The 25723-nt window shown below is 45.3% G+C and overlaps 1 protein-coding gene across 3 annotated transcripts in view; it reads right to left on the minus strand.

Moving 5' to 3' along the window:
- Window positions 1-1906: 1906 nt before the first annotated feature.
- PTGES (prostaglandin E synthase) overlaps window positions 1907-25723 on the minus strand; it is a 29204-nt gene continuing 5387 nt past the window's right edge. For 2 of the 3 annotated variants that reach the window (XM_060270583.1, XM_035113056.2), the window contains exons 2-4: window positions 25057-25199; window positions 13094-13176; window positions 1907-2446 (exon numbers count right to left, since the gene is read on the minus strand). In XM_060270583.1, coding sequence (XP_060126566.1) covers window positions 2197-2446; window positions 13094-13176; window positions 25057-25173 — 450 coding nt within the window. In that variant the 5' untranslated portion in view covers window positions 25174-25199 and the 3' untranslated portion in view covers window positions 1907-2196. Of the gene's footprint in view, window positions 2447-13093; window positions 13177-25056; window positions 25200-25545; window positions 25614-25723 lie in introns of those variants that run through there. The other variant, XM_035113057.2, reaches the window with a different exon arrangement.

A 25723-nucleotide genomic window follows, 5' to 3' on the forward strand; every position in this document is an offset into this window, starting at 1 on the left:
AGTCCACTCAAAGTCAAGCTGAGCAAAATATTTTTTAAAAAAATCAAATGGAAATTATAACTGGTATAACAATTGTGTTTTCAACAGCAGACACAAAACTCAGCGCACATTTTACAAAACATTCAGATGTTGGGTTTTTTTGGGGGGGGGATTTGACACCTGCCTAGATGGGCGGGGGCAGATTCCACCCCCCAAAAACAACAACCCAGAGATGTCTGCCTACTGGTCTACACCATCACTGCACCATACTGCCTCTCTATTATTATTATTATTATTATTATTATTACTGCTGCTACTACTACTACTGTTGCTACTACTGCTGCTACTCTACCTTCACCAGCAGGTCCCAGGTCAGGTTGGAACAATTTTTTTAAAAAAACACCAATTAATAGTTCCTTGGAAAGATGAGCTCTAGGACAGGTATTTTAAAAGATGAGGAGGCACTGAGACCCATCAACCCCATGAGTCTCAAACCCCCAGTGTGTTAGGGACTTCCCCTGCATGCAAAGACAGGCTCCAGCAGATTTAGTGCACCAGACCAATAGTGTGTCCCATGGTCAAGAAGGCAGTTTCTGCATGTGCTGACGGTAGAGGCAGGTGAGGGTCGCTGTTAACCTGGGAAAGGAGCCCATCCTGGAGAAGGAAAATGCTGATCCCAAACCTCCGCTAACTTGCAGGATATGTTTGGGAGAAAAAAAGGCTAAGGATTAAACCCTACACAAATCCGGAGTGGAGTCCCTATTGAATGGCACCTTGTATGCCTCCTTCTGGAAACTCCTGGTGCCCAACATATTGCTCTGCTTTCCTTTGGACCACACTGCCCAGGCTTTGAACTCCAGCGGAGTCACTTCTGTGCTGCTAAAGCTGTGGTTTGTTTCACCCCTGGAAGCGTAGTCCATTGATTTCTAATACAGATGGATGCGAACAGCAAAAATGAGGAGGCATTTGCCTGACATAACCACAAAGTATCACTAGAGGGCAGCCTCTGACAACTTGCTGCCTTCCAACTTTTTTTTTGACTACAGCTTCCATCAGCGCTCAGTTTGTACAGCTGTGCATGCATCTGCCCCAGCATCACATGGCTGTGCTGACTGAGACTGATGGGAGTTGGAGCCCAAAACATTTGAAGAGCACCAGACCCTGGCTGAAAGGTTGATTCACTGAGGGCAATATGCCTCTGAATGCCAGTTGCTCAGAATCACAAGTATTGAGTATTCCTATTGCACTCCGGTCCTGTTTGCAGGATTCCCATTCCTTTCACCTGAACCAGCAGAGCTCTTTTCAAGACCTTGCAATGAGGCTTCAGAACTGATTGGTCAAATCTACCCATATAGTGTTGCTCTTGTTGCAGGTCCCCACTCTGAAGGTTGGTTTTTCTATTTGCAGAGAGCATTTGGGACAGAGAAAAGGAAAGTCTTCACACTTTTCACTTTATAAAAAATGTACTGGTTTGTGCTTAGTGCAATAACTTTTTGCATTATTATTTTTATTATGACGACTACTAATACTATTAGCCTGTGTGTGCCAGAGGCTACACCCACAGCTGAATCCGAAAGCATTTAGTTCACATTGCATTCCATCTGCTCGGTCTTGCAGTATCTCCTTGGTGGAGCTGTTTCCTTATCCTTTAATCTCCCCTTCAACACAGAACAACTTCCTTACCAGCAAGGTTCTGCTGTGTCTAATTCCCCAAACAATGTGCCAAGAATGAACTAGAGACACAGCCCAAGATGCAAAACTAGAGCAGGGTTCTCCCTCCTTCCCACAGTACTGCACACAACAAGCTGGAGGGCCAGATAAAGAGCTCTGGAGTGCCACCTCTCACCCCTGGAAGTCATGTATCCCAAGTTCTGTTCTAAGTGAAATCCCCCAGAGTTGAAATAGACAGCTTGGGACTGGCGAGATATTCTTTACTGCAATAAGTGTTTTTATTTATGGCATCATTTTGTGGACCTGAACCTCTGCGCCACATGCCCATCAGCAACAGAAAGGTGCCTCCCCCTCCTAGGAGAAATCGCCAAGCAAACTGTCCAGTCTGAAGATGACATGACAGAGTCCATCCAGGCAAAGAGATGCAGTGGTTGAGGTTGAAATGCACATCACCAGACCACATTAAGGAAAAGGAAGAGCTTTATCCACCTCTTACAAACACAGCCATCTCGTTTCCCACCCCTTTCAGGTCTCAGATCAAAACAATCACCAGGACTTGATGGCTGCAAAGAGGATCTGTAGGGCCATAGAGATGCAGGGAAGTTGGGCCACACAGTAGGCCGCTGAACGTGTGGGAGCCCTTAGTTTCAAAAGGTAGGCCAGGGTGTGGACAATCCGGCCAAAGAAGAAGATCAAGAAATGGATCCGGGCCACAGTAGGGTTGGGGTCCAGAAGGGAGTAGATCGCACCGAGGAAGAGAAAGGGATAAATGTTCTCCATGTCGTTGAGATGAGCCCTGCAAAAAAAAAAAAAAAGTGGGTTGGGGTGGGGTGAGAGAACCCAGGTAATCATTTAGGTATTTTAAAGAAGGAAAGGTTCAGAAAACAGCAACCAAAATTATCCAAGGTGGAGGATAGAGATATTCCCCTATGAGGGAAGATCACAGCATTTGGGGCTTTTTAGTTTAGAGGAAAAGTGCAAAAGAGGAGAAATAAGTTTATATAATTAGGCATGGCATGGAGAAAGTTCTTGTAACACCAGAACTTGTGCAGATGAAGCTGAATGTTGTAAGATCCAGGACAGATAAAAAAGGGACATTCATGCAGTGCATAGTTGAACTATGGAACTTGTTCCTGCAGTAGGCTATGATAGTCACCAACTTGAATGACTTTAAAAGAGGAAATCGGACAAATTCATGAAGGCTGTCAGTGGCTCCTAGCCACAGTTGCTATGCTCTGCCTCCATAGTAGGAGGCAGTCATGCTTCTGAATCCCAGTTGCTGAAAAACATATGAGGGCAAAGTTGCTTTTGTGCTTGAATCCTGTTGATGGGCTGCCCACTAACTGGGGCACCTGGTTGGCCAATGTGGGAACAGGATGCTGGGTTAGGTGGTGGTCTATTGGCCTGATTCAGCAGGATTTTCTTGTGTTCTTAAGGGTGGGAGGAGAAATTGACACTTTTCAAAGCAAATAGACCTGATTGATGGATTTCATTGGAGTCTGGAATGCAGATATCAGTTGGGTTATGTGTCTATGTATACAAACATGGGCACAATTTGGGGGAGAGACACTGAAAATTATACAGAATCCTTATTTTAGTGGAAGTAGGTATACAATGTGTACAACTGAAGTGCAAAGTTATAAAGCATCTCATTGTGTCAACATAGGGAGCTGCCTTAAATTAAATCAGAGCATTGGTACATCTAGATCAGTATTATGTACATTGACTGGCAGTAGCTCTCAGGGGTTCCAGGTAAGGAGTCTTTCCTAGCCCTACCTGGAGTTGCTGGGAACTGAACAAAGGACCTCTTGGGTACAATGAAGATATTATGTCACTGAGCTATGGCCACATAAGAAGCAGGAAAACTTCTTTTAAAAATGTTTGGAAAATTCCCAAGCCTTGGTCAGGAACGGGGAATAGTGGTTAGTAATATCACTATTCCCAGCCAATTGCTGCTGTGCGCCACCAGTTTTTGCTGGAGAGTAAAGTGGCCCCTCTCCTTTCCCACCTCGATCTTGAAGAGATGTTTGCCTATCTAGGCTTCATAACAATTGTGTTTTCAACAGCAGACACAAAACTCAGCACACATTTTACAAAACATTCAGATGTTGGGTTTTTTGGGGGGGGGGATTTGACACCTGCCTAGATGGGCGGGGGCGGATTCCACCCCCCCCCCCGAAACAACCCAGAGATGTCTGCCTACTGGTGGGTACAGGTTAAACAAGCTCTATGAACAAGGGGGAAATTCCAGCACAATCTACCTTAGGTAGGTACAGTTGAACAACATGAGGCTGGTTTTAACAGGGTCATATAACAATAAAAAAGACACACCCAAGTGAGTGTTCGGGAATAAAGCCTCTACTGGCACCACTCCCAAACCGCAACTTTCAGACATGAATGGCTTTCCTTTTCAACCCCAGAAGAAGGTCACCAGCTCAGACCTTGTCTCAACTGAGTCTGCTTTCAAATCTCCTCCAATCACTCATCATCAGATTCCAAAAGCGTTGTAGACTACCTTGCAACTTGTAACGTAGTCTACAAAGCTTTTGGAATCTGATAATGAATGCTCTGGGGCTTGGCATGATCTTCAATCGCCTAGAAGGCAGAAGTGGGGGAGCATGGCCAGAAGAAGCAATGCATCTGAACCCCACTTGCTGGTAATTGAAAGTGGGGAGAGTGATGCTCTTGCACTTGGGTCCTGTTTGTGGGCTTTACTTAGGCGCACCTGGCTGGCTTTTCTTGTTTTCCTACATTCATACTAAGTCCCAACAATGAAAACATGAAATCACAGGGGACAAGACTTTCAGGGCTATTAGCCGCAATGGCTACGTTCTCCCTCCACGGTCAGAGGCAGCATGCATCTGATTCTGAACCCCAGTTAGCCAGGAATCACAAGTAGGAAGAGTTTCTGATGCACTCAGGTCCTGTTTGTGGGCTTCTCATAATGTGAATCTGGTTGGCCACTGTGGGAAAAGATGCTGGGCTGGATGGACCAATGGCCTGATCCAGCAGGGCTCACCTTACGATGATACATGGGATGTCTTCTGATTGGCAGATGGACATGGATTGAGGCAAAGGGCCTTGTAGGCCACTATTGGTCCACAGGCAGGAGGTTTGCATTGAGGGAAATGCATTCAGAACGCACCCAGCAGGGTTCCGTTTATGTCTTTACGGTCTCCCTCCACTGTTGGAGGCAATATGACTCTGAATGCCAGTTCCTGGGAATCATAAGTGGGGAGAGTTGCTGTCTCACTTAGGTCCTGCTTATGGGCTTCCCATTAGCTCTGCCCAGAAGCAAGTGTAAAGGTAAACAGTAAAGGGACCCGGCAGTTACCGTATATTCCGGCATATAAGACAACTGGGCATATAAGACGGCCCCCAACTTTACCAGTTTAAATACAGAGTTTGGGATATACTCGCCGTATAAGAAATACAACCCAACGTATAAGATGACCCCCGACTTTTGATAATAATTTCCTGGGTTAAAAAGTAGTCTTATACGCAGGAATATACAGTAAGTCCAGTTGCAAATGACTCTGGGGTTGCGGAGCTCATATCACTTTACAGGCCAAGGGAGCTGGCATTTGTCCTCTCCGCAGACAGTTTTTTTGGGTCATGTGGCCAGCATGACTAAACCGCTTCTGGCGAAACCAGAGCAGTGCATGGGAATGCTGTTCACCTTCCTGCCACAGCACTTGCACTTTGATGTGCTTTCGAACTGCTAGGTTGGCAGGAGCAGGGACCGAGCAATGGGAGCTCATCCCGTCGCGGGGATTTGATCCGCCGACCTTCTGTTGATCGGCAAGCCCTAGGCTCAGTGGTTTGGACCACAGCACCACCCGCATCCCGTAGAAGCAAGTGAGGATTTAAAAACAAATAAATTGATTCAGTGCTGCAAACAGATGAGAGCCAATTCCCCAAACTTTTTTGGGGTGGTGGTGGTGAGGAGCATAGCAAAATCTGCCGCACATATAATTATGCTGCATCCCATTTCAGCACTGCCTCAGTAGTTCTTTCCCCTCAAACCCACCCACCCAAACCTCCTGCCTCCATTGAGGCCATGGAGTGGGGTTTAAGGACGTGGCTGCTGGATCAGCATCCTGTTCTCACAGTGGCTGACCAGAGGTTCCAGTGGGAAACCAGGAAGCAGAATCTGAGCACAACAGCACTCTCCCCTCCTGTGGCTTCCAGCAACTGGGATTCAGATGCATTGCTTTCAGTTGCATTCCACAGGAGCCATTGACAGCCAGCAACGTGGCTGACTTTAAAACAGTTACCTAGGAGGGACATTCTTTTATCTGCCCCGAATCTCCCAACATTCCGCTTCCTTGGATGTCCATGGGTTCTCATGTGATGAGAGAAGGAGAATTTTTTCCCTCTCTCTGCCCACTTCCTCCAGGCCAGGCATCATTTCATAAACTTATATCGTGTCACCTCTTACTCACATTTTATGTAAGATGAAAACCCCTGAATGCTGCAAGCTTTCCTCACAGAGGAGTTGCTCAACCCCTTGATCATTTTGGTGGCCCCTTTCTGAACCTTTTCCAACCCTGCAATATCCTTGTTTGGGGGGGGGGTGAGAGTGAACAGAACTGCACACAGCACACAGCTTGTGGTCATTTGCTGCAGCAAAAAATCTCAGGGAAAGCAGGAAACAAGCCTCGCAGCTGTCTCCAATCACCATGTCCTCATTAAGGCAAGATGTACGCACATGGATGGGATCATTGCCATGGCAATGGCGTGGTTGCACCATTTCCTGGCTCTTCGGCCCCCACCTTTCTTTTTCTCCCCCCCCCCCCGCCTTTCTGCATTTATGTATGCACACACCTTGGCCACAACCCAGGGCTGCTAATGGGATTATGCATAAACAAGTCAAGCCACAAGCCATAACACCTCAATGGAACCATTTCCTGCCTTCAAGGGTCAGCGCAGATTAAGGGCCAAGTCTGGGGCTGCAGTGAGGGCGGAAGATGGTGGGGTCTAGAACGTTTATTTTAAAAGTCAACAACAGCAAAAAAACTTTTGATGTCTTGGCTTGGGTTGTAGGGTACAACTTTCAGGAAGCACACAGCCCCCTGGGGATGAAATCCATAATGAAATGGACCAACAGAATTAAAGGAAAACAGTCACTTAAAACTCTCCCTGGGTCACCAAGGAGGTCGTTTCCCTCTTGGCTGACAAGGAAGGAATGCAAGACACATTATGAATGTCCAGGAACCATAAGAAACTGCCTTATATGGAGTCAGGCTTTGGTCCATCAAGCTCAGTACTGTCTACACTGGCTGGCAGGGGCTCTCCAGGGTTTCGGCAGGGAGTCTTTCCCCCCAGCCCTTTCTGAAGATGCTACTGCGGTTTGAACCTGGGAGTTCCTGGGTGCAAAGCAAGTGCTCCATCCCAGAGTCCTTAAAAAATGAAGTAAGAGTGAGTCCAATTTTCATGGTTCTGAAAAGGGAGCTAGATTAAACAAGAACATATGACACTGCCTTCTACAGAGTCAGACCATTGGCCCCTCTAGTTCAGTACAGTCTATCCAGACTAGCAGTGGCTCTCCAAAAGACGTCGTCTTCCCCCGCTCAAGGAAAGAGAACTCAGTCAATTTCACCTCCTCTTTTGGTTTCTCTTTTTCCCAGTCCTAAGTGCTGCCCTCCACATTCCCACCTCATTTTGCACTTTCTTTTCCTTCTTTTTAAGTCCTCAGCAATGGAGTGTGAACTTCTCCTAATATGAACATTATTACATGCAATTTTTGGCCTATACTTGCTGCCTATAAATCATACTTCTGCCATATTTATATTTCCCCTTGATTCAACTCAATTTAGCACAATTTACCTTTGTATGTACATTGTTTAAATGCACACTATTTGGCTGGAGAACTGGCATTGCAAAAACTTGAGAAGTGTACATTTTAAAGGATAGACAATCCTGCAATTGTAATAGGTTTTAAATGGTCTTAATTCTGAATCTTAAAGTGTTTTAACCCTCCCTGGGACCTGTTGGTGAATGGCAGGTAATGAATTAATAATAATAATAATAATAATACCATCACTGAAGAGTTTTAGAAGTTAGATGGCCAATGTCAAGGATTCTTTAGCTGTGATTACTGCATCACAAAGGGTTAGACTAGATGGCCCTCTGGGTCCCTTCCAGGTCTTCAGTTCTATGATTCTATAGTGTTTAAGAAGACTGTCAAGCTTGAAGGTGTGCAGAGGAGGACAGCCAAGATGCTCAAGGGTCTGGAAGCCTCATGAGGAACACTTGTTCAGCCGTGGAACAGATTCCCTGAAGGTGCTGGGCTCTCCTTCACTGGAGGTTTTGAAGCAGAGTTTGAATGGCTATCTGTCAGGGGTTATTTAGGCATGATTCCTGCATTGCACACACATTGGACTAGATCAGTGGTGGCCAGCTCCCTAGAGGTTGCAATCTACTTTCTGAATTAAAATCTGGCAGTGATCTACCCCCACTTTTTTTGGGGGGGGGGTTAAGCTCAAAGTTATTGAGCTTTCTTTTAGGGGAGCCAAAGTTGTTGAGCTTCTGTGGGGGGAGCCAGTGATCTACCACAGGCATCCAGTGATCTACCAGTAGATCACGTTCTACCTGTTGGAGGTGCCTGGATTAGATGATCTATTCTATGGGGTCCTTTCCAATTCTACAATTCTTTAATTCTGTGGTGTTTCAGACATAATAATAATAATTTATAATAATAATTTATTATTTATACCCCGCCCATCTGGCCGGCTTCCAACAGAAGAATAAAACTCAATAATCTATTAAACATTAAAAGCCTCCCTGAACAGGGCTGCCTTCAGATGTCTTCTAAAAGTCTGGTAGTTGTTTTCCTTTTTGACATCTCTTGGGAGGGCGTTCCACAGGGTAGGCGCCACCACCGAGAAGGCCCTGTGCCTAGTTCCCTGCAACTTGGCTTCCCGCAATGAGGGAACCGCCAGAAGGCCCTCGGTGCTGGACCTCAGTGTCTGGGCAGAACGATGGAGGTGGAGACGCTCCTTCAGGTATACTGGACCGAGGGCATTTAGGGCTTTAAAGGTCAGCAAAAACACTTTGAATTGTGCTTGGAAACGTACTGGGAGCCAATGTAGATCTTTCAAGACCGGTGTTATGTGGTCTCTGCGGCTGCTCCCAGTCACCAGTCTAGCTGCCGCATTCTGGATTAGTTGTAGTTTCCGAGTCACCTTCAAAGGTAGCCCCACGTAGAGCGCATTGCAGTAGTCCAAGCGGGAGATAACTAGAGCATGCACCACTCTGGCTAGACAGTCTGCAGGCAGGTAGGGTCTCAGCCTGCGTACCAGATGGAGCTGATAGACAGCTGCCCTGGACACAGAATTGACCTGCACCCCCATGGACAGCTTTGAGTCCAAAATGACTCCCAGGCTGCGCACCTGGTCCTTCAGGGGCACAGTTACCCCACTCAGGACCAGAGAGTCCTCCACACCTGCCCGCCTCCTGTCCCCCATGAACAGTACTTCTGTCTTGTCAGGATTCAATCTCAATCTGTTAGCCGCCAGACAGTGAAAATTTGGTAGAGCTACTGTTACATGCAAACTGAATCTAATTTCTTTCCCCATCCCTAAAGGGGATGAAGGGTCTTTTTTTTGGGGGGGGGGGTAGGAGGTTATTTGCAATTACATGCTACCCTCCTGAAAAACTGAAGCCCTGCCCACTCCTTAGAAGCGTGCTTGCCTAGAGCATGTCGTATCCTGCCGATTATGGAAGTGAAAGGCCCCATCAAATCCTTTGCTTACATTCCAAAGCCAGCTCTCATACTCAAAGCAAACAGTGAGAGCTGTAAATCTCACCAGACCCGAAACACTTTTCCTGCACTTCCTATGCCACAAAACACCCTCTCCTCTTCATGACTATAGGTTCAAGAGCTCCGGAGAGGCACTTTTACCAGCTTTTAAAAATAAATAAATCAGCCACTCCTCACTTGGTCAGAGCTTTCCCTTCCATTCTCCATGACAGATGAAGATCACCACTCAATGAAACAGAAAGGCAGTACTCCACAGTATCCATAGCAGAAGGATCTCCATTGATGTCAGCCAGCTGACACAACTCTTGACAGCCTGTGCCTTGCAGCAGGGAGTATTTAAGGTACACTTAATCCTCCTCAACACAGAGGGAAATAAATTAACAGTGCTAGGCAGCTGCTACAGTTGTCAAAAGTGCCCACAGGTGATATACCTAGGTGACTCAAAGCTTATTCTTCTTTTTGGTGCCTGGGTTGACAGCTGCCTAGGCTGGCCAGCAAATTTTCAGTGTGGCTAGGAGCGCATTGGAACATGGGTGAAGAGACCCAGTGCTTCCCAGCTCCACGATCCAGTGATTTGCATAGCTGCCAAGTTATCCTTTTTTTTAAAAGGGATTTTCTTTTATGCTGAATAGGCTTCCTCGCGAGAAAAGGGAAAACTTGGCAGCTATGAGTGATTTGGCTAGTTCCAGCACCCTGTTCTCCCGGTGGCCAACCAGATGCCCCAAATGAGAAGCCCAGAAGCAAGTCTTGAGCAACACTCTTCCCAGTTTTGTTCCCCAGCAACCTGACATTCAGAGGCAGGTGGCATATGGCCATCACGGCTAGTAGCCACCAATAGCTGTGTCCTCCACGAGGGGTCCACCACCCTTAAAAAAAACTGTGTTGATGGGCATCATCACTGTCTTGTGGCTGCAAATGCCATAGTTTGATTAAGGGGGAAGAATTTATATGGAGCCATCGAGCCTTCCTGTTCTTTGTTGGGCTTCTTAGGGTGGGGAGCTTGCAAGCATATAAGGCTGTAGGATTAGAAACCCACAATTTTATTAGCCTTTGCATCTTTGGCCAGCTGCTCCTCCCTCTCCCAAATCTTCTTTTGCACCATTTCCCTCTCTTAGCTATGCCCTCCCTACCCAGTCAACTCTGTTTCACCTTTTCCTTTACAAAAGAAACAAAACAAAACAGGAGTTCACACTTTTCCGCAGGTGCTTGAAACAAGCCAGTCACATGTTCTCAAGGGGATTTCAGGGCCAGCTGAACACCACTGGCAATTAAGATTCCTGTTCAAACTAGTCCTGCAGCAGTGCATTTTGATTCAGAGGTCTGGATACTGACTGAACCATCACACTACGAGGGCTGCAAGCATCAAGTGCTTTGAGTCTGTTGTGGGGGGTAGGTGGGCAAAGTGGGTTCTTCAGGCCACTTTAATCTGTGTGTCAAAAACATAAGAAGAGTCTCCTGCATCTGGCCATTGGCCCATGTAGTCCAGCATCCTGTTCTCACAGTGGCCAACCGGATGCCTGTAGGAAGGCAGCAGGCAGGATCCGAGCACAAGAGTCCTCTCCCCTTCCCCCGTGGTTTCCAGCAACTGGTATTCAAAAGCATTAGAGCATACCCCTTTTGGCTAGTAGCCCTCGAAAGCACTTTCCTCCATGCATTTGTCCAATCCTTTTTCAAAAACATCCAAGTTGATGGTCATCATTGCCTCCTGCAGAAGGGAGTTCCATAATTTAACTCTGTGCTGTAATTTTCATGTCTTCCAACATTCAGCTTCACTGTATGCCCACAGAGTTGTGGTGTTATGAGAGAGGGGAGGGGGGATTTTCTCTCTCAACATTCTCCAAGCTGTACAAAATTTCATAAACTTCTATCATGTTGCCTCTAACTTGCCTTTTCTCCAAACATAAGAAGTCCCAGGCACGGTCTATGGACCAAGACACTTGAGACCCACCTTATTTATATCTGTGATTTTATATTGTTTTAAATTCCTTTTTATTATCGTGTTTAAATTATTATAGCCTGCTGTGGGACCACCTTAGGGTGATGGGTGAGATAAAAATAAAATAATTCACTGTTTAAGTTTGAGAGGTTAAGCCCAAGTGGAAGTGAACCTCTGTTTACTACCAGGTGTTATTGTATTATAACCTATAAAACCAATCTGGAGACAGGAGTCAAACGGCAAAACAGTTCAAACCAAAGCCACCGTGGTGCAGTGGTTACAGTGTCAGACTAAGATCTGGGAGACCAGGGTTCGAATCCCCACTGGGTGTTACCTTGAACCATTCACTGCCTCTCTTAACCTAACCTACCATACGAGGTTGTTGTGGGGATTAAATGAGGAGGGAAAGAACCATGTATGCCACTTTGAGATCCTTGGAGAAAAAAGGTAGGATATAAATGGAAATAAAGTAAAGTAAAGTAAATAAATCTGGCCAAAAAAAGGTTTGAAAATAGTCTAAATAGTCTAAAATATTATCTCAGTTTGCTTTCTTCTCTTTTCTTCTTTCTGTCTGTCTTTCTTTGGCTCAAAAAGCGCCAGATAACCTCTGTATAAATATACCAGTAGGTAGTTGTATCCAATGCTTGTCTTACTCAGAGTAAACCCACTTAAGTTAATGGGCACAACTAACTTAGGTCCACAAGTTTCAGCAGGTCTACTCTGAACAGAACCAACCCAAGTTCTGTATGTTGAAACAATGCATAGTTTTAGCCTTACCATTATATATTTTATCCTCCCTTCAACCTAAGACTGTGTCACTGTGCTGGCACAGTTGTGTTTTTCATGGTAATTGGGTTTTTTATTTTTTTTTAAAGAACAAAAAGTTTTGTTTTTGTTTTGTTTTGTTTTTTTAAAAAAACTGCTACCAAATTGGATGGGAACCCTGCTGATCAACCTCACGTAGATTAGTAGAGGAATTAACCATACCCTCCTCAAGGCAACAACTAATGAAGCCTTTCTGGGAGGAATGAGAAATCCAATTTCTGAGAAGCGCAAGCGTTTTTTTATTCGGCATTAATTACTAAAGATTTGCTCCTGCCTTTGGCCAATTTAATTTACTGGTTTCCCCACTGAAAAAGAACACTAGTTCTGTTCCACTTGCGTCTTTCCCTGGTCAAGCCAAGCAGCAAATTGTTTCTTTGGCATTCTTTGTATGTTTGTAAATAGATAGATGCTGTAGATATAGCTACAGATATATAAAATTTCTGTGCTTAATGGAAATTGAGATGTGATCTGTTGCCTCTAGGGCAGAATTCTAAACTTTAAATGTGACTAAATGTTTAGTTGGAACTTCCTGCATTGCAGGAGGTTGGACCAGAGGACCAGTTGGGCCCCTTCCAACTCCAACAATTCTATGATTCTATTATACAGTACTATGATTCTGTGACTTTCACCTCCATCTCCACTCGGGATGCACGGATCTGTCCATCCACACACTCCCATTTCCCCAAACTTATCCACATCTCTGGAGTGGCCTATGAAGTTACCAATGATATGTCCTCAGTGATGCTAGGGGGCCCAATCACATGGGAAGAGGGAAGGAACAATGCAAAACAGCTTCAAAATCTACACCACTGGTTAGCCACGCAAAGCAGAGCCAGCAATTGATTGGTTGAAGTACAAGGGAAAGATGGTCTCCTAATTGTGCAAAGAGGAGTTTTATTTTTATTTTTAAGACTCACCTGCGGCATCGCTCCACATCAGGGTCTTCCCTGTGGTATTGCAACCCTCCGCGCCTCAGAGCATCCTCTGGATTGGCAAATGCCTGGAGGAAGACAAAGATTAATTATCATATATACTTGAGTATAGTATAAGCCGACTTTTCTAGCACATTTTTTGTGCTGGAAATGCCCCCCTCAGCTTATACTCAAGTGAGGCGGGCGGCAGCGGCAGGACAAGCGGCGAGAAAGGAGCCCTTTCTCACCGCTGGTCCCGCTGCCGCTGCCCGCCTCTCGCAAGGACAGGCACAGGACCCGGGGTTTGGAGAAGCGCTGCACTGCTCCTCTCCGAACCCCGGGTCCTGTCCTTGCTGTCAGTGGCAGAGGTGGCTGGAGAGGGACGAGTGGGGAGAAAGGAGCCCTTTCTCGCCACTGGTACCCCCGCCGCCCACCTCTCACAAAACCACCGTCTGTTTTCTCAAAGGCAAACCGCAGGCAGGAGAGGGGGGCGGTGGTGGTGGAGGAAAGTTTTCATGGGCGAACAGAGAATTTTCTCTTTTGCAAACTTCTCCCCACATCTCTCCCCCCCCACACACACAAAGCAACAAACCACTGGCAGTTTTCGACTCTGCAAATTTAGGTTTCTAACCTAATTTCAAGTGCTTGTAAAATGACAGTTTTGAAGGAAGGGGGTGGATTTGTTTCGAGCAAAGCCGGGGTAACGCGTGCTATTGGGGGGGGGGGGTTGCGAGTTCCTGGTTTTTTTGGAACAAAGAGAACTCTGTCTAGGCATCTGTCACTCAGTGAAATAGACACAAGAGAAACTTTTTTTGCAAGAGCATTCCTCATTTTCCAATTGCTTTCAGCCCTTGGGTGCTGGGGACCTCTCTTTTTTTCAGGGGGTGGAGGTCTCTGCTTGTTTCGACCTTGCCTCTTGATCACCCCCATGGAAGGGATTCGGAGGAGGCAGTTTGGGGGTGAGAGTGGTGATGCAACTGGCAGAAAACATGGAGTCCAGGCTTGTTTTGTGTGTGAAGTGGGATGGAAGGGATTTAAAGAAAGAGGTTGGCAGGGTGGAGTGGGGGGGTTGAAGCGAGGTTAGCTTCGCTCCCCCACGTTACTTTTCCCTTTGAAACTCCAGGCCTGAGTTCATTATTAAACCAGCACTGGTGGAAGAACAAAGTAATCTGAGAGGTATTATAAGAATGAGTGGGTTTTAAGGAAGATGTGTCTGACAAAAGCCTTGAATTCAAATCAGCCACAGGTGATTATTGTAGTCTGCTTTGACTTTAAAATAATTTTGCAGCTCCTTAAATGCTAAATAATGGTTATGACACAAGCATTCATTGACTAGAATCCACCACTTTAATCAGATGCATCTTCAATGTCATTATTTGAACGGCGTCACATTTTTGTGGTACAGTAACAATGAATGAACTGATTTGTTTTACACTCTTCTTGCAACTTCTGAGAAATAATTGTGTTACATGCTACAGTGCCACACACTTCTCTGATACAGTATATAGCAGGTTCCAGGACTATTCTTATATTACAAGTTTCATTATAAGACAACACTACTGAAAGTTGGTTGTGTATAAATTTGGAGGTTGAGCAGACAGGAAGCAAGCATGTACCCAGATACATACTAGCTTTAAAACAGCAACAGTCCACCATGTAGTATCCTATGCAGAAGTTTCTGCTCAGCAGCAACTTAGCAAACTTTTCCAACAAGTTCAAAACTAGCACCAATTTTTTTTCTCTCTCTCTCCTTTCCACATTCAATCTGACTGCAAAATTGTTTCTCTCAGCCACCTCAATGACAGATGTGGCACATTCTAGTGCCTTGGCTTGCTGTTGGTCATCAAACACAAATACTGTAATCAGGACCACCTTGGCCAGCGTGGCATTCTAGCCTAGGCAAAAGCCCAGAGAGTGAGAAAGCTCCATAATCATGGAATGCATTTACAACAATACGGGAAATTGTGTAAATTGATTCATAAAACAAACCTTAAAACATAAGATGATACTCCATGTTGTCTAGGAGTATCACCTGCTTCTCTTAGTAAGAACCAAAACATTTAATTCTAGTGAGTCTTCTCACGATCTTAGTAGCACCTGTGGTGTATTGCCATTTTCCTGTCCTGTTGATGACAAAGATATTGTGCAGCAGTCGGGCTGCATTTCTCACCCTAGGCTTATACTCGAGTCAATAAGCCTTCCCAGTTTTTTGTGGTAAAATTAGGTGCCTCGGCTTATATTTGGGTCGGCTTATCCTAGAGTATATACGGGTAGTTCACGACAGGCTCATAAAAGGAACTTTCTCCCTGCATCTCCCCGCATTGTAAGCAGTTTTGCTAAAAGCACAATTGCTGAAAGAAGCGAGGCACTGTTGGCATATCACGCTTGTGCCAAGGTCAAGGTGTTACTATCAGTAAATAAAGCCCTTAACAACTTGGGGCCAGTTCACCTGCAATATTACCTTACCCCAAATCCATCCACTCAGCCGCTTTGATCTAAGGAACAGGTACCATGGCATACCTGTCTTTAAACTTTGGAACTCCCTGCCTATTGATGTCAGACAGCAACTTGTTTTTGTTTCTGTACTTAGAGTTGGTTACTAAGGTACTACTGGACAATTTTTAAATTAATTTAATTATTATTTGTATTTATTTTGATTGCATCAGGCCAACATGGCTACCTATCTGAATCTGTACTTGCTTTGTTTAGACAAACCATCGAAAGCTGATGCAAATTTCAACCTGATTTTGGTTTGTTGTTATTTTAAGTTTTCAAAAGTCTTAAATTAGTTTTTCTTATGGCTTGGTCTATTTTGTAAAAAGCTTTAAGGTTACTGTGTTTTGCTTTACAATCAAGCAGGGTATACATTTTAGGAAATAAATAAATACATTTTCCGATGGAGGAGCCATTAAGAGTGAAGCCCACCTGTTAGAATAATCTCTGGCTACACTGAGCCTTTCCCCAAGGTGAGCAAGGTTCTGTTTTACTTTGCTATTTCCTCCATGCACACTGGCCACAGACCACATGCTTCCTGGAGCAACAAAAACCCTTTGGGCGGATCCTGTCTTTGGGCTGGAACTGGGGTGGCCTGGGTAGCCTTTGGCACAAAGGAGGGTTGCTGGATCTGCAAAACTCTTAAGGTTCACACAGGAGAAAAGGGGCCCTGCACAAGCCAACCAGGAGCTCATGTCACAAATTGTGGGGAGGAGGCACAGCTCAGTGGTAGAGCATCTGCATTGCATGCAGAAGGTCCTAGGTTCAATCCCAAGTGGCATCACCATGTAGGGCTGGGAGAGACACCTGATACCCCAGCCAGTTGCTGCCAGCCAATGTGGACAATACTGAGCTAGATGGAACATGTTTGCCTTGGCATAAGGCAGCTCCCTAGGCTCTTGTTTAATCTAGCCCTTTTTTCACAGCCACATGAACTAGAATCTTGCTTCACTGCCTAAGGAATCCTGGGAACTGTTAAGGGTGTTGAGAGGAAATATGATAGCCATCTTCAAGTGTCTGAATGGCTGTTCCACAAAAGATGGAGCAAGCTTGTATTCTCCTGTTCTGGCGGGTAGGATCCAAACCAATGGCTTGGTTTCAGAAAGGAGATTCTGACTAAACATCAGGAAGAACTTTCTGGCAGTAAGAGCTGCTCGACAGTGGAACAGACTCTCACAAGACGTGAGGACTCCCCTTCCCTGGAGATTTTAAAGCAGAGGTTGGATGGCTATCTGTCATGGCAGAGGGCCTTTTCGGTAGTGGCACCCGCCCTGTGGAACGCCCTCCCATTGGAGGTCAAGGAGATAAACAACTACCTGGCATTTAGAAAACACCTAAAGGCAGCCCTGTTTAGGGAAGTTTTTAATCTGTGATATTTTAATGTACTTTGGTATTTGCTGGAAGCCACCCAGAGTGGTGGGGGAAACCCAGCCAGATGGGCGGGGTATAAATAATAAATAATAATAATAATAATGGATGCTCTAGTTGAGTTTTCTGCATTAGATGACCTTTAGTGTCTCTTCCGACACTACAATTCCATGAGTTGTCAGGAGACCCCTATTCCCCTACAATTATCAAAGTTCCCTGGGAAGAGAGATTGATGCAGAAATCCTGGGAGGGGAAATAGAGGTCTCCTAACAATTTTTAAGACCATTAAAAAACTGCAGTTCCCAGGTTTCTTTTGGGGGACACCATGGCTGTTTAACATAATATCAGGGGCATCTTAACCATAGAGGCTAGTGGCATGGGGAACCATGGCGCCAAGTTCTGGAGGGGGCCGGAGGGCGCCACGGAAGAGGCGGAGGCCGGATGCAGCGCCTCCCCGCATCAGCTCGCCACCCTCGCTCACCTCCGCCATGCCGAGCGGCGCCCGGAGCCTCCGTTCCGTTGGAGCGCTGCCCTCCCGGAGGGCTGCCTCTTGCCTTTCCCACCTCCCCCTCAGTGAAGGGGCCCTCAGGGCATGGCAGCGGGAGCTGCCGAAGCGCCAAGGCCCACCACGACGCACGCACGCTTTGCCAAACCCTTGCAGCCCCGGAGCCTCTGCCTCTTCCCCGCTGTAGAAAGGTGAAATGGGGGTGGAGGGATCTTTGAACCATGGCGCTGGATATCCTTGAGACGGCCCTGCATAATATGATACTGCTTTAAATGAATGGTGTAGATGAGGCTCCAACAAACCCATACATTTAAAGCATGACTTCTCTGCTTCCAAAGAACCCTAGGAGCTGCTGTTTGTTCAGGGTGCCAAGGCATAATCTTTACCTAGCATTTGGTAGCTTCCTGTGTTTACTAAGGAAGACCTACAAGACCATGAGGACTAGTTTCTTGCATGCCAAACCACAATTTGGCAATCTGCCTTGTAACCTATTCGCAGGATTTTATGCGAATGAACTCAGCTCCAGAACATCTGACAAAGATGCCTACAGCTTCACACTTCAGGCATGAAAGTGCCAAGGTCCGGCCCCTCCCAGGAGCAGCCCCGGGTCATAAGTGTCATCTCAGCTCTAAAACATTCAAATTAATTACCAGCTTCCTTGAGGAAGTGGTGGAGACTGTGGAATGCTTACACTTGAAGCAAACTAGTCCCAGCAGAACCCCTTTAGGGAGTGCAGCAGAAGCACTGATTGGCATTGTTCCCTGCAGATAGCACAACTTCTGATTGCAGGGATGGGGGAGAGAAGAGAAGGCAGGCTGGTTTCCTGCATGGAAAGGGAATCTCCATGCAACAGGGAGAGGCTGAGGCGGAACCTCCCCACCCCCCAATATGCAAGTTTGCCAAGTGTGCAGAATTCTTTTTATATGGGAAGTATTGATTCAATCTTTGAATTTATGCTAGTTTGAATTTATACACGTGTTTCTTGCTTCAAATATTGTAAGATTCTTTGAGTCGCCATGGTAAAAAAGCAACTAATAAATTTAATTAATAATTATAATTGTAACAACAAGGGATGGGTGAATATGCCATAGTTGGTTTCTCCAATTTTCTCTTTTTCCCAGTCTTAAACTCACTTCTTCATATCAGCTTGCAATTTATTTACTTTTAAAAGCCCTCATTTTAAAAACCTGGCATTTTAATATGAATTCCTCCAACACACACACACACACACCCCTTCATGAAACTGTGTCAATCTCACTATTCTTTTCTGCAAAGCTTATTTCACCATATATTTATATTTTTCCCCAATATGATACATTTCGGCACATTATTTTTGTGAACATATGCATTTTTCTGCATGTTTTCCCCAGATGTGGGCATTTTCAGACAGATTACCTGGCTGGGAAACTGCAAAAATGCAGAGATGTGCAGATTTCAAAGGATTGATGCATTTTGGTTCCCATACTGTTTGTAAAACACACATTAGGTAGATTTGCCATTTAAATGCGAACAGAGTTGAAATTCCCCCCCATCGCTACTCTGAAGCTGCTACCGCCCCTTGTATGTTGAAGTAGCGTACTTCCGAAAAACACCTCTGGCTGGTTTTACAATTCGGCTAAATCCAGTTTATGCATTCAGGTCCAGTGCAGCAAGAGATGGTGCCTCTGACTTATTTTCTAGCATTCTACATGTGGGGAAAGGCTGGGTTGGCTTGCAAGCTTTCTACAACTCTGGGGCTGTGTGTGTGTGGGAGGGGGAAGCAACTAAATATGCAACCCCAACCAGCTCAAAACTTTAGTCCTCAATTCTGTTCATTTTGTAACTCAGCCTCAGAGACAGAAGATGTGAGATGTCTTCAGACTGTGTTCAAAGACGGATGTTTTGGAGTATTTTCCCCACTCCAGGAGATTATGAGCTTTACAGAGAGTATATAATAAAAAGAGAAGACTGCTTCTTCCCATCCCAACAGGCTTTTATCAGCATTTTGGGAGATTTAGTCGAACATTCCACCCAACGTCACTGGCTGCATGGCTGTGTCTGCGCCTGGTAATTTCCCACAACTGTCTCAGGTTTGTTGCACCACTTATTGCAAAGTGACTGTCTCTTATGAATAAAATCCAGGTTGTGAAAGGAGTTCCATAAGTCATGCTCTTTAAAACATTCCAAAAGAATATTAAAACAACCACCACCTCCAATAAGTCCACAGCATGAAACTGCAGTAAAATCCTGTTTTGGTATTCCAGGTACAGTCACCATTTGGGGTTTCTCAATTTGAAATCTAATTTGATTAGATAATTATTTCTGGTTGCCTTTTCATTTAAAGTCCCAGCCATTGCTAGCATCACAACTGCAGAGGTTTTGGCATCGGATCACTTCCAATTTCTGAAAAGATCCAGCACCTAGCCCTTGATGTTGCAACCATCTGTTTTGGAAAACGGTGAATGTACAGACCCTGTTTGGAAACAACAAGTGTCCATTTGAAGCCAGCTCACTATTTTGAATACAAGCATCTCAATTCCTTTCCCAGACAAAGTTATTTTAAAAGAATGATGACTATGATGATTTTTGAAAGCCTGAAGGCCATTGGCTAACCCTGGTTGACAATTGTCCAGATCCCCCTTCAAATCCCTGAAGGAGTTGTTTTGCAACTCTTTGGAATTTTTTTCTTCTAAAAATGAATTATACTGAGAACTATTGATGGGTAATTTGCATCACTTTTAACATTTCAGGAAAGCGCTTGAAACCTGGAGGGAGTGTACAGATATCAAACTAAGAGTCTACTGAGAACGGACTCACTGAAATTAAGAGATCTAAGTTAGTCATGGCCATTAACTTCAATGGGTCTACTGTAAGTAGAACTAGCATTGACCACAATCCCTGAAGGTTAAACTTCCCTTTCTCTCCGGTGGGTGACGTTTTGCAGCCTGAAGGTCACATTCCCTCCTGGGCAATCTTCAGTGGGCTGTATACCTTTGGTGGGCCTGGACAGAGGGGAAAGTGGGTGCAGAGACAGACTTTCTACAGTAGCCTAGGTTCAACTCACCAACTCACACACAATTTTCAGAGACTTGTACAGTATATGCAAACACACACCACTCTCTTCAGCACCCATCCAAAAGGAATACAGATTTATGGTTCCCCCACAATGAATACTGTATTGTCTTGGAGCGGATGCAATAGGAATACAGTAATAGGAGATGGGAAAGATTGTCAGGAAAGACTGGGGAATGTCACCTGCTCCTCAGATACGTCCCTGTTACCCCAAGGATTGTTGGTAGGGTGGGCTTCTGCCCACCCTCCACAGTGGATTTTTTGTGGGAACTCTGCCTCCTCTCCCTGGAAAACAGATCTCTCCATTTACTTGCATAGGGAAAGGGGTGTTGGGGTGAACCTTGCCCCCCCAGCATAATCCACATGGGGGAAGGAATAGTTTTTAATCCTTCCACCAAATCATTAGCCCAGTATACCTGAAGGAGCGTCTCCACCCCCATCATTCCGCCCGGACACTGTGGTCCAGCACCGAGGGCCTTCTGGTGGTTTCCTCACTGCGAGAAGCAAAGCTACAGGGAACCTGGCAGAGGGCGTTCTCGGTAGTGGCACCCGCCCTGTGGAACGCCCTCCCATCAGGTGTCAAAGAGATAAATAACTACCTAACATTTAGAAGACATCTGAAGGCAGCCCTGTTCAGGGAAGATTTTAATGTGAGACATTTTAATGTATTTGAAATCTTTGTTGGAAGCCGCCCAGAGTGGCTGGGGTACAAATAATAAAGTATTATTATTATTCCCTGGAAAATAGTTTATTGTGATTAAAATCTAGAGCCATTCATTAAGCAGCTTTCTGCTTCACTACTCCTACCCTGGTTGAGCTCAGTTAGCTTTCCCTAGTTAGCTTGGTTTTGTTATACTGAAAACTAAAAACTAAAATTCAGACATCACATAAAAATGGAACATTTGTTTTATCCCCCAGCTCTACAAAACAACTTGGGAACTTAGGGTGCCACCATGCCTAGTTAATGGCTCGATCCAACTTCGACACGCAGAAACCTCCACAAAATCCCCCTATTTGCTTTGTAATTTGGGAAGTGGGCAGGGGCCATGCACCCCTCCCCCAACACATAGTGCAGGTTTGTGCACCATCTGGAGTGGGTACAAAAAGTGACCAGCTGTGTTCTGGTTTGTTTGATTGCATCCCAGACAACCACCTATAACTACATAACACAGCAGTCAAGCTCCCGCTCCCCCCCAAAAAACAAGAAGTGAAAGCTAGATTTCCAAGAAGTACTTAACAAGGCATTCCTTCCCTTTAGGGAACAGGAAAGAAACTACAGCTTTTTTTCTTTTTCTTTTAAAAACAACTCATTTTTTAAAACATCACACAAACTTCCGCTAAGCAGAAGTCCCTCTAAGAACATAAAAACAAAAGGCTGGATCAGGCTAGTAGCCCATCTAGTCCAGCCATCTGCTCTCTCAGTGGCCAAAAAGATGTGCATTATGGGAAACCTAGCATGACGTGGGTGGCACTGTGGGTTAAACCACAGAGCCTAGGGCTTGCTGATCAGAAGGTCAGCGGTTCAAATCCCTGCGACGGGGTGAGCTCCTGCTGCTCGCTCCCAGCTCCTGCCAACCTAGCAGTTCGAAAGCATGTCAAAGTGCAAGTGGATAAATAGGTACCACTACAGCGGGAAGGTAAATGGTGTTTCTGTGTGCTGCTCTGGTTTGCCAGAAGCGGCTTTGTCCTGCTGGCCACATGACCTGGAGGCTGTACGCCGGCTCCCTCGGCCAATAATGCGAGATGAGCGCCGCAACCCCAGAGTCGGTCACGACTGGAGCTAATGTTCAGGGGTCCCTTTACCTTTTTATGGGAAACCTATAAGCAGGACCTGAGCACGAGGTTCACTCTCCCCTACTGTGGTTTCCAGCAACTGATATAGAGGGAGACATACTGCAGTGTGAAGGAGCAGCAACAATTCTAGGTTGCATCAACAGAAGTCTAGTACCCAGATCAAGGAAAGTAATAGTACTGCTCTATTCTGCTTTGGTCAGCTCCCCTGCTCCCACTGGAATCCTGTGCCCAGTTCTGGGCAGCACAATTTCAGAATGATATTGACAAGCTGGGAGATGAGGCAGAGGAGGGCGACCAAGATGATAAAATGTCTGGAAACTAAGCCTTTCAAGGAACATTGAGGAAGTTGGGTATGTTTAACCTGGAGAAGAGAAGACTGAGAGGTGACCCAATAGCTATCTTCAAATACAGTGGTACCTCATGTTATGTACTTAATCCATTCTGGAGGTCCATTCATAACAGGAAACCGCTCGTATTACATGAGGTGCGCTTTCTCTAATGGCGCCTCCCGCTGCCGCCGCGCTGCCAGAGCATGACTTCCGCTCGCATCCCGGGGCAAAGGTCACAACAAGGGGCATCTACTTCCAGGTTAGCAGAGCATGTAACCCGCAGCATTCGTAAGGGGGATGGTACGTAACACGAGGTACCACTGTATCTGAAAGGCTGCCACATGGAAAATGGTTGAAGCTTTTTTTCTGGTGCAGAGGGCAGGACCTGAACCAATAGATTCAAATGATGAGAAAGGCAATTCCAACTACAGTCATACCTTGGTTTAAGTATGCCTCAGTTTGAGTATTTTCAGTTTAAGTACTCAACGGACGCGTCTGGAACGGATTAATCCACTTTCCATTACTTTCAATGGGAAAGTTCGCTTCAGGTTAAGTACGCTTCAGGTTAAGTACGGACTTCCGGAACCAATTACAGTCATACCTCGGGTTAAGTACGCTTCAGGTTGTGGTGTAGAGAGCCAGTGTGGTGTAATGGTTAAGAGCGGTGGACTCATAATCTGGGGAACCGGGTTCAGATCTCCGCTCCTCCACATGCAGCTGCTGGGTGACCTTGGGCTAGTCACACTTCTCTGAAGTCTCTCAGCCCCACCCACCTCACAGGGTGTCTGTTGTGGGGGAGGAAGGGAAAGGAGATTGTTAGCCACTTTGAGACTCCTTAGGGTAGTGATAAAGCGGGATATCAAATCCAAACTCTTCTTCTTCAGGTTGAGTACTCCGCGGACCCATCTGGAACAGATTAATCCACTTTCCATTACCTTCAATGGGAAAGTTCGCTTCAGTTTATGAACGCTTCAGGTTAAGTACTCCATGGACCATCTGGAACAGATTAATCCACTTTCCATTGCTTTCAATGGGAAAGTTCACTTCAGGTTAAGTACGCTTCAGGTTAAGTACAGACTTCCGGAACCAATTGTGTTTGTAAACCGAGGTACCACTGTAAACAGTAGGAAGAACTTTCTGATGGCAAGAGCTGTTTGAGGGTGGAACAGACTCCCTGGGGAGGTGGTGGACAATCCTTCATTGGATGTTTTTAAACAGAGGTTGGATGGCTATCGGTCAAGGGTTTCTTTGGCTGCGATTCCTGCATTGCTGGGGATTGGACTAGATGACACTTGGGGAGTCCCCACGGTTTTATAATTCTATGATCTGTGCACAGGATAGTATATAGGTGGTTATTCACAATCCTGTTTTCAACACTGCAAAAGTTTCAGCGTGGCCATATTGCTTCATCCCCAGTCAATGCTATATAACTCAAGAGTGCCCTTCCAAACATCAATAATAATGCTGGGCAAGCATAGCAAAACAACTAATAAGGTGGAATGATGGTGTAGACAGTCATTATTTCCCCTGCAAATTTCCTTTGTTGATGTTATCATTACTACAACTGTAAAGGCAATTGAAATCCTCCTTCTTGGGGGGGGGGAGAATGCACACCACAGATGCTGTCTACCGAACTGGCTGAAGGAGTTAACTTTGCACAGCAATCAGAAGAAAGATCATCCATTTAAGATGTTGAAGAGCTTTCAGCAATGCTTTTATTCAGGCTGCTCGCCACTATTCCACCTTGGTCATCATTCCAAGGGGGCTGATTTATCTCTGTGTAAAGTCATGTGAACACAAAAACACATTCGGATTGTGTGGCTTCTACATTATTGGCAATCCTCTTCCAATGGAACAAAAATCAGATTAAAAACAAGAGACCTGGTTCTAAATTAGTTACAGGAGTGTCAACCTCACCATATATTGGCAAATTAGTTACTTAAAATGCCTGCTACTAGATCCCTGGCTAATTTTGAATCTACTGAATTAAATCAAGGACACAGAAGCAAAGCACTGGCCTCTATTACTTATGAAGATCTCCAGGTGCTCACCTTTGGTCCCTTGGTGCACCTTAAAGGTTACTGGAACAAGGATTTAAATATTCAAATAGAGGAATCTGAAAGTTGGATCAGCTGTTTTTTTCATCTTAACACCTCAAAAAAACCCCATCAAATTCCTATTGGGAAGTCTCTCATAAAAATTCCACAACTTGTTTAACATTTCTGGTTTCCCTTTTTCTTTTTTGCAAAGTGTGTTCAAAGCCCAGTTTGGGGGGAAATGTAAACAGATGTACGAAATGAGATCACAACTTGCTGCAAAATACCAAAAAGTTAAAGAGAGCCATTTTCAAAAGCCACATGGAGGGTAAAAACTCCTTTTACAACCACACAAGTGCCTTTAAAAAAGAAGAAAAAGAATGACATGCCTACCTTTTTGCGTAGCCTCACTTGCCCTGTTATTACGGCTACAGCATACATCTTTATGACCAAAAGGGTGCCAAAGAATATGAAAGACACGAAGGCTTCATTCTCCATCATTTTCTGCATGGGAAGCGAAGGATCGATGCTGTTTCCTGAGAGAGTGAGGTGGGGTGGAGAGAGAGAGAAACAGTCAGAGACAGAGATCTGGAGCTCGTTTTCCTTCTGAGGTCTGAAAACTAGTGCCAGATTATATCATGTAAGAAAGGGGTTGGATCAACATTAATCACCAGATCTACTCCTTGGATGGAGCCTCTACCAGCCAGCATTGCAACATGCAACCCTTTGGATTTATACAAAGTTTCATTATTGGTTTATTTGTTGTTGTTGCTGCTGCTGCTGCTGTTCCCCACCCTTCACCATCAGGTGAATTTAAAATTCAGCATTACAAACCATTTAAAACAAGTTACAATCACAGAAAGAGTGTGGGTCCTGAAAAACCTGTATTCCAGATGCCATGGCTACAAGCCAGGATGGCTATGCTCTGCTTCCACGATCAGAGGCAGGAATGCTTATGAATAGCAGTTGCTATTCATAACACAGGAGCCGAGATAGGGCTATTGTGCTCTGATCCTGCCTGCAGGTTTCTCATTGGGGCATCTCACTAGCCGCTGTGAGA

The sequence above is a fragment of the Zootoca vivipara genome, chromosome Z (assembly GCF_963506605.1).
Source record: "Zootoca vivipara chromosome Z, rZooViv1.1, whole genome shotgun sequence".
In the NCBI taxonomy this organism is placed as follows: Eukaryota; Metazoa; Chordata; class Lepidosauria; order Squamata; family Lacertidae; genus Zootoca; species Zootoca vivipara.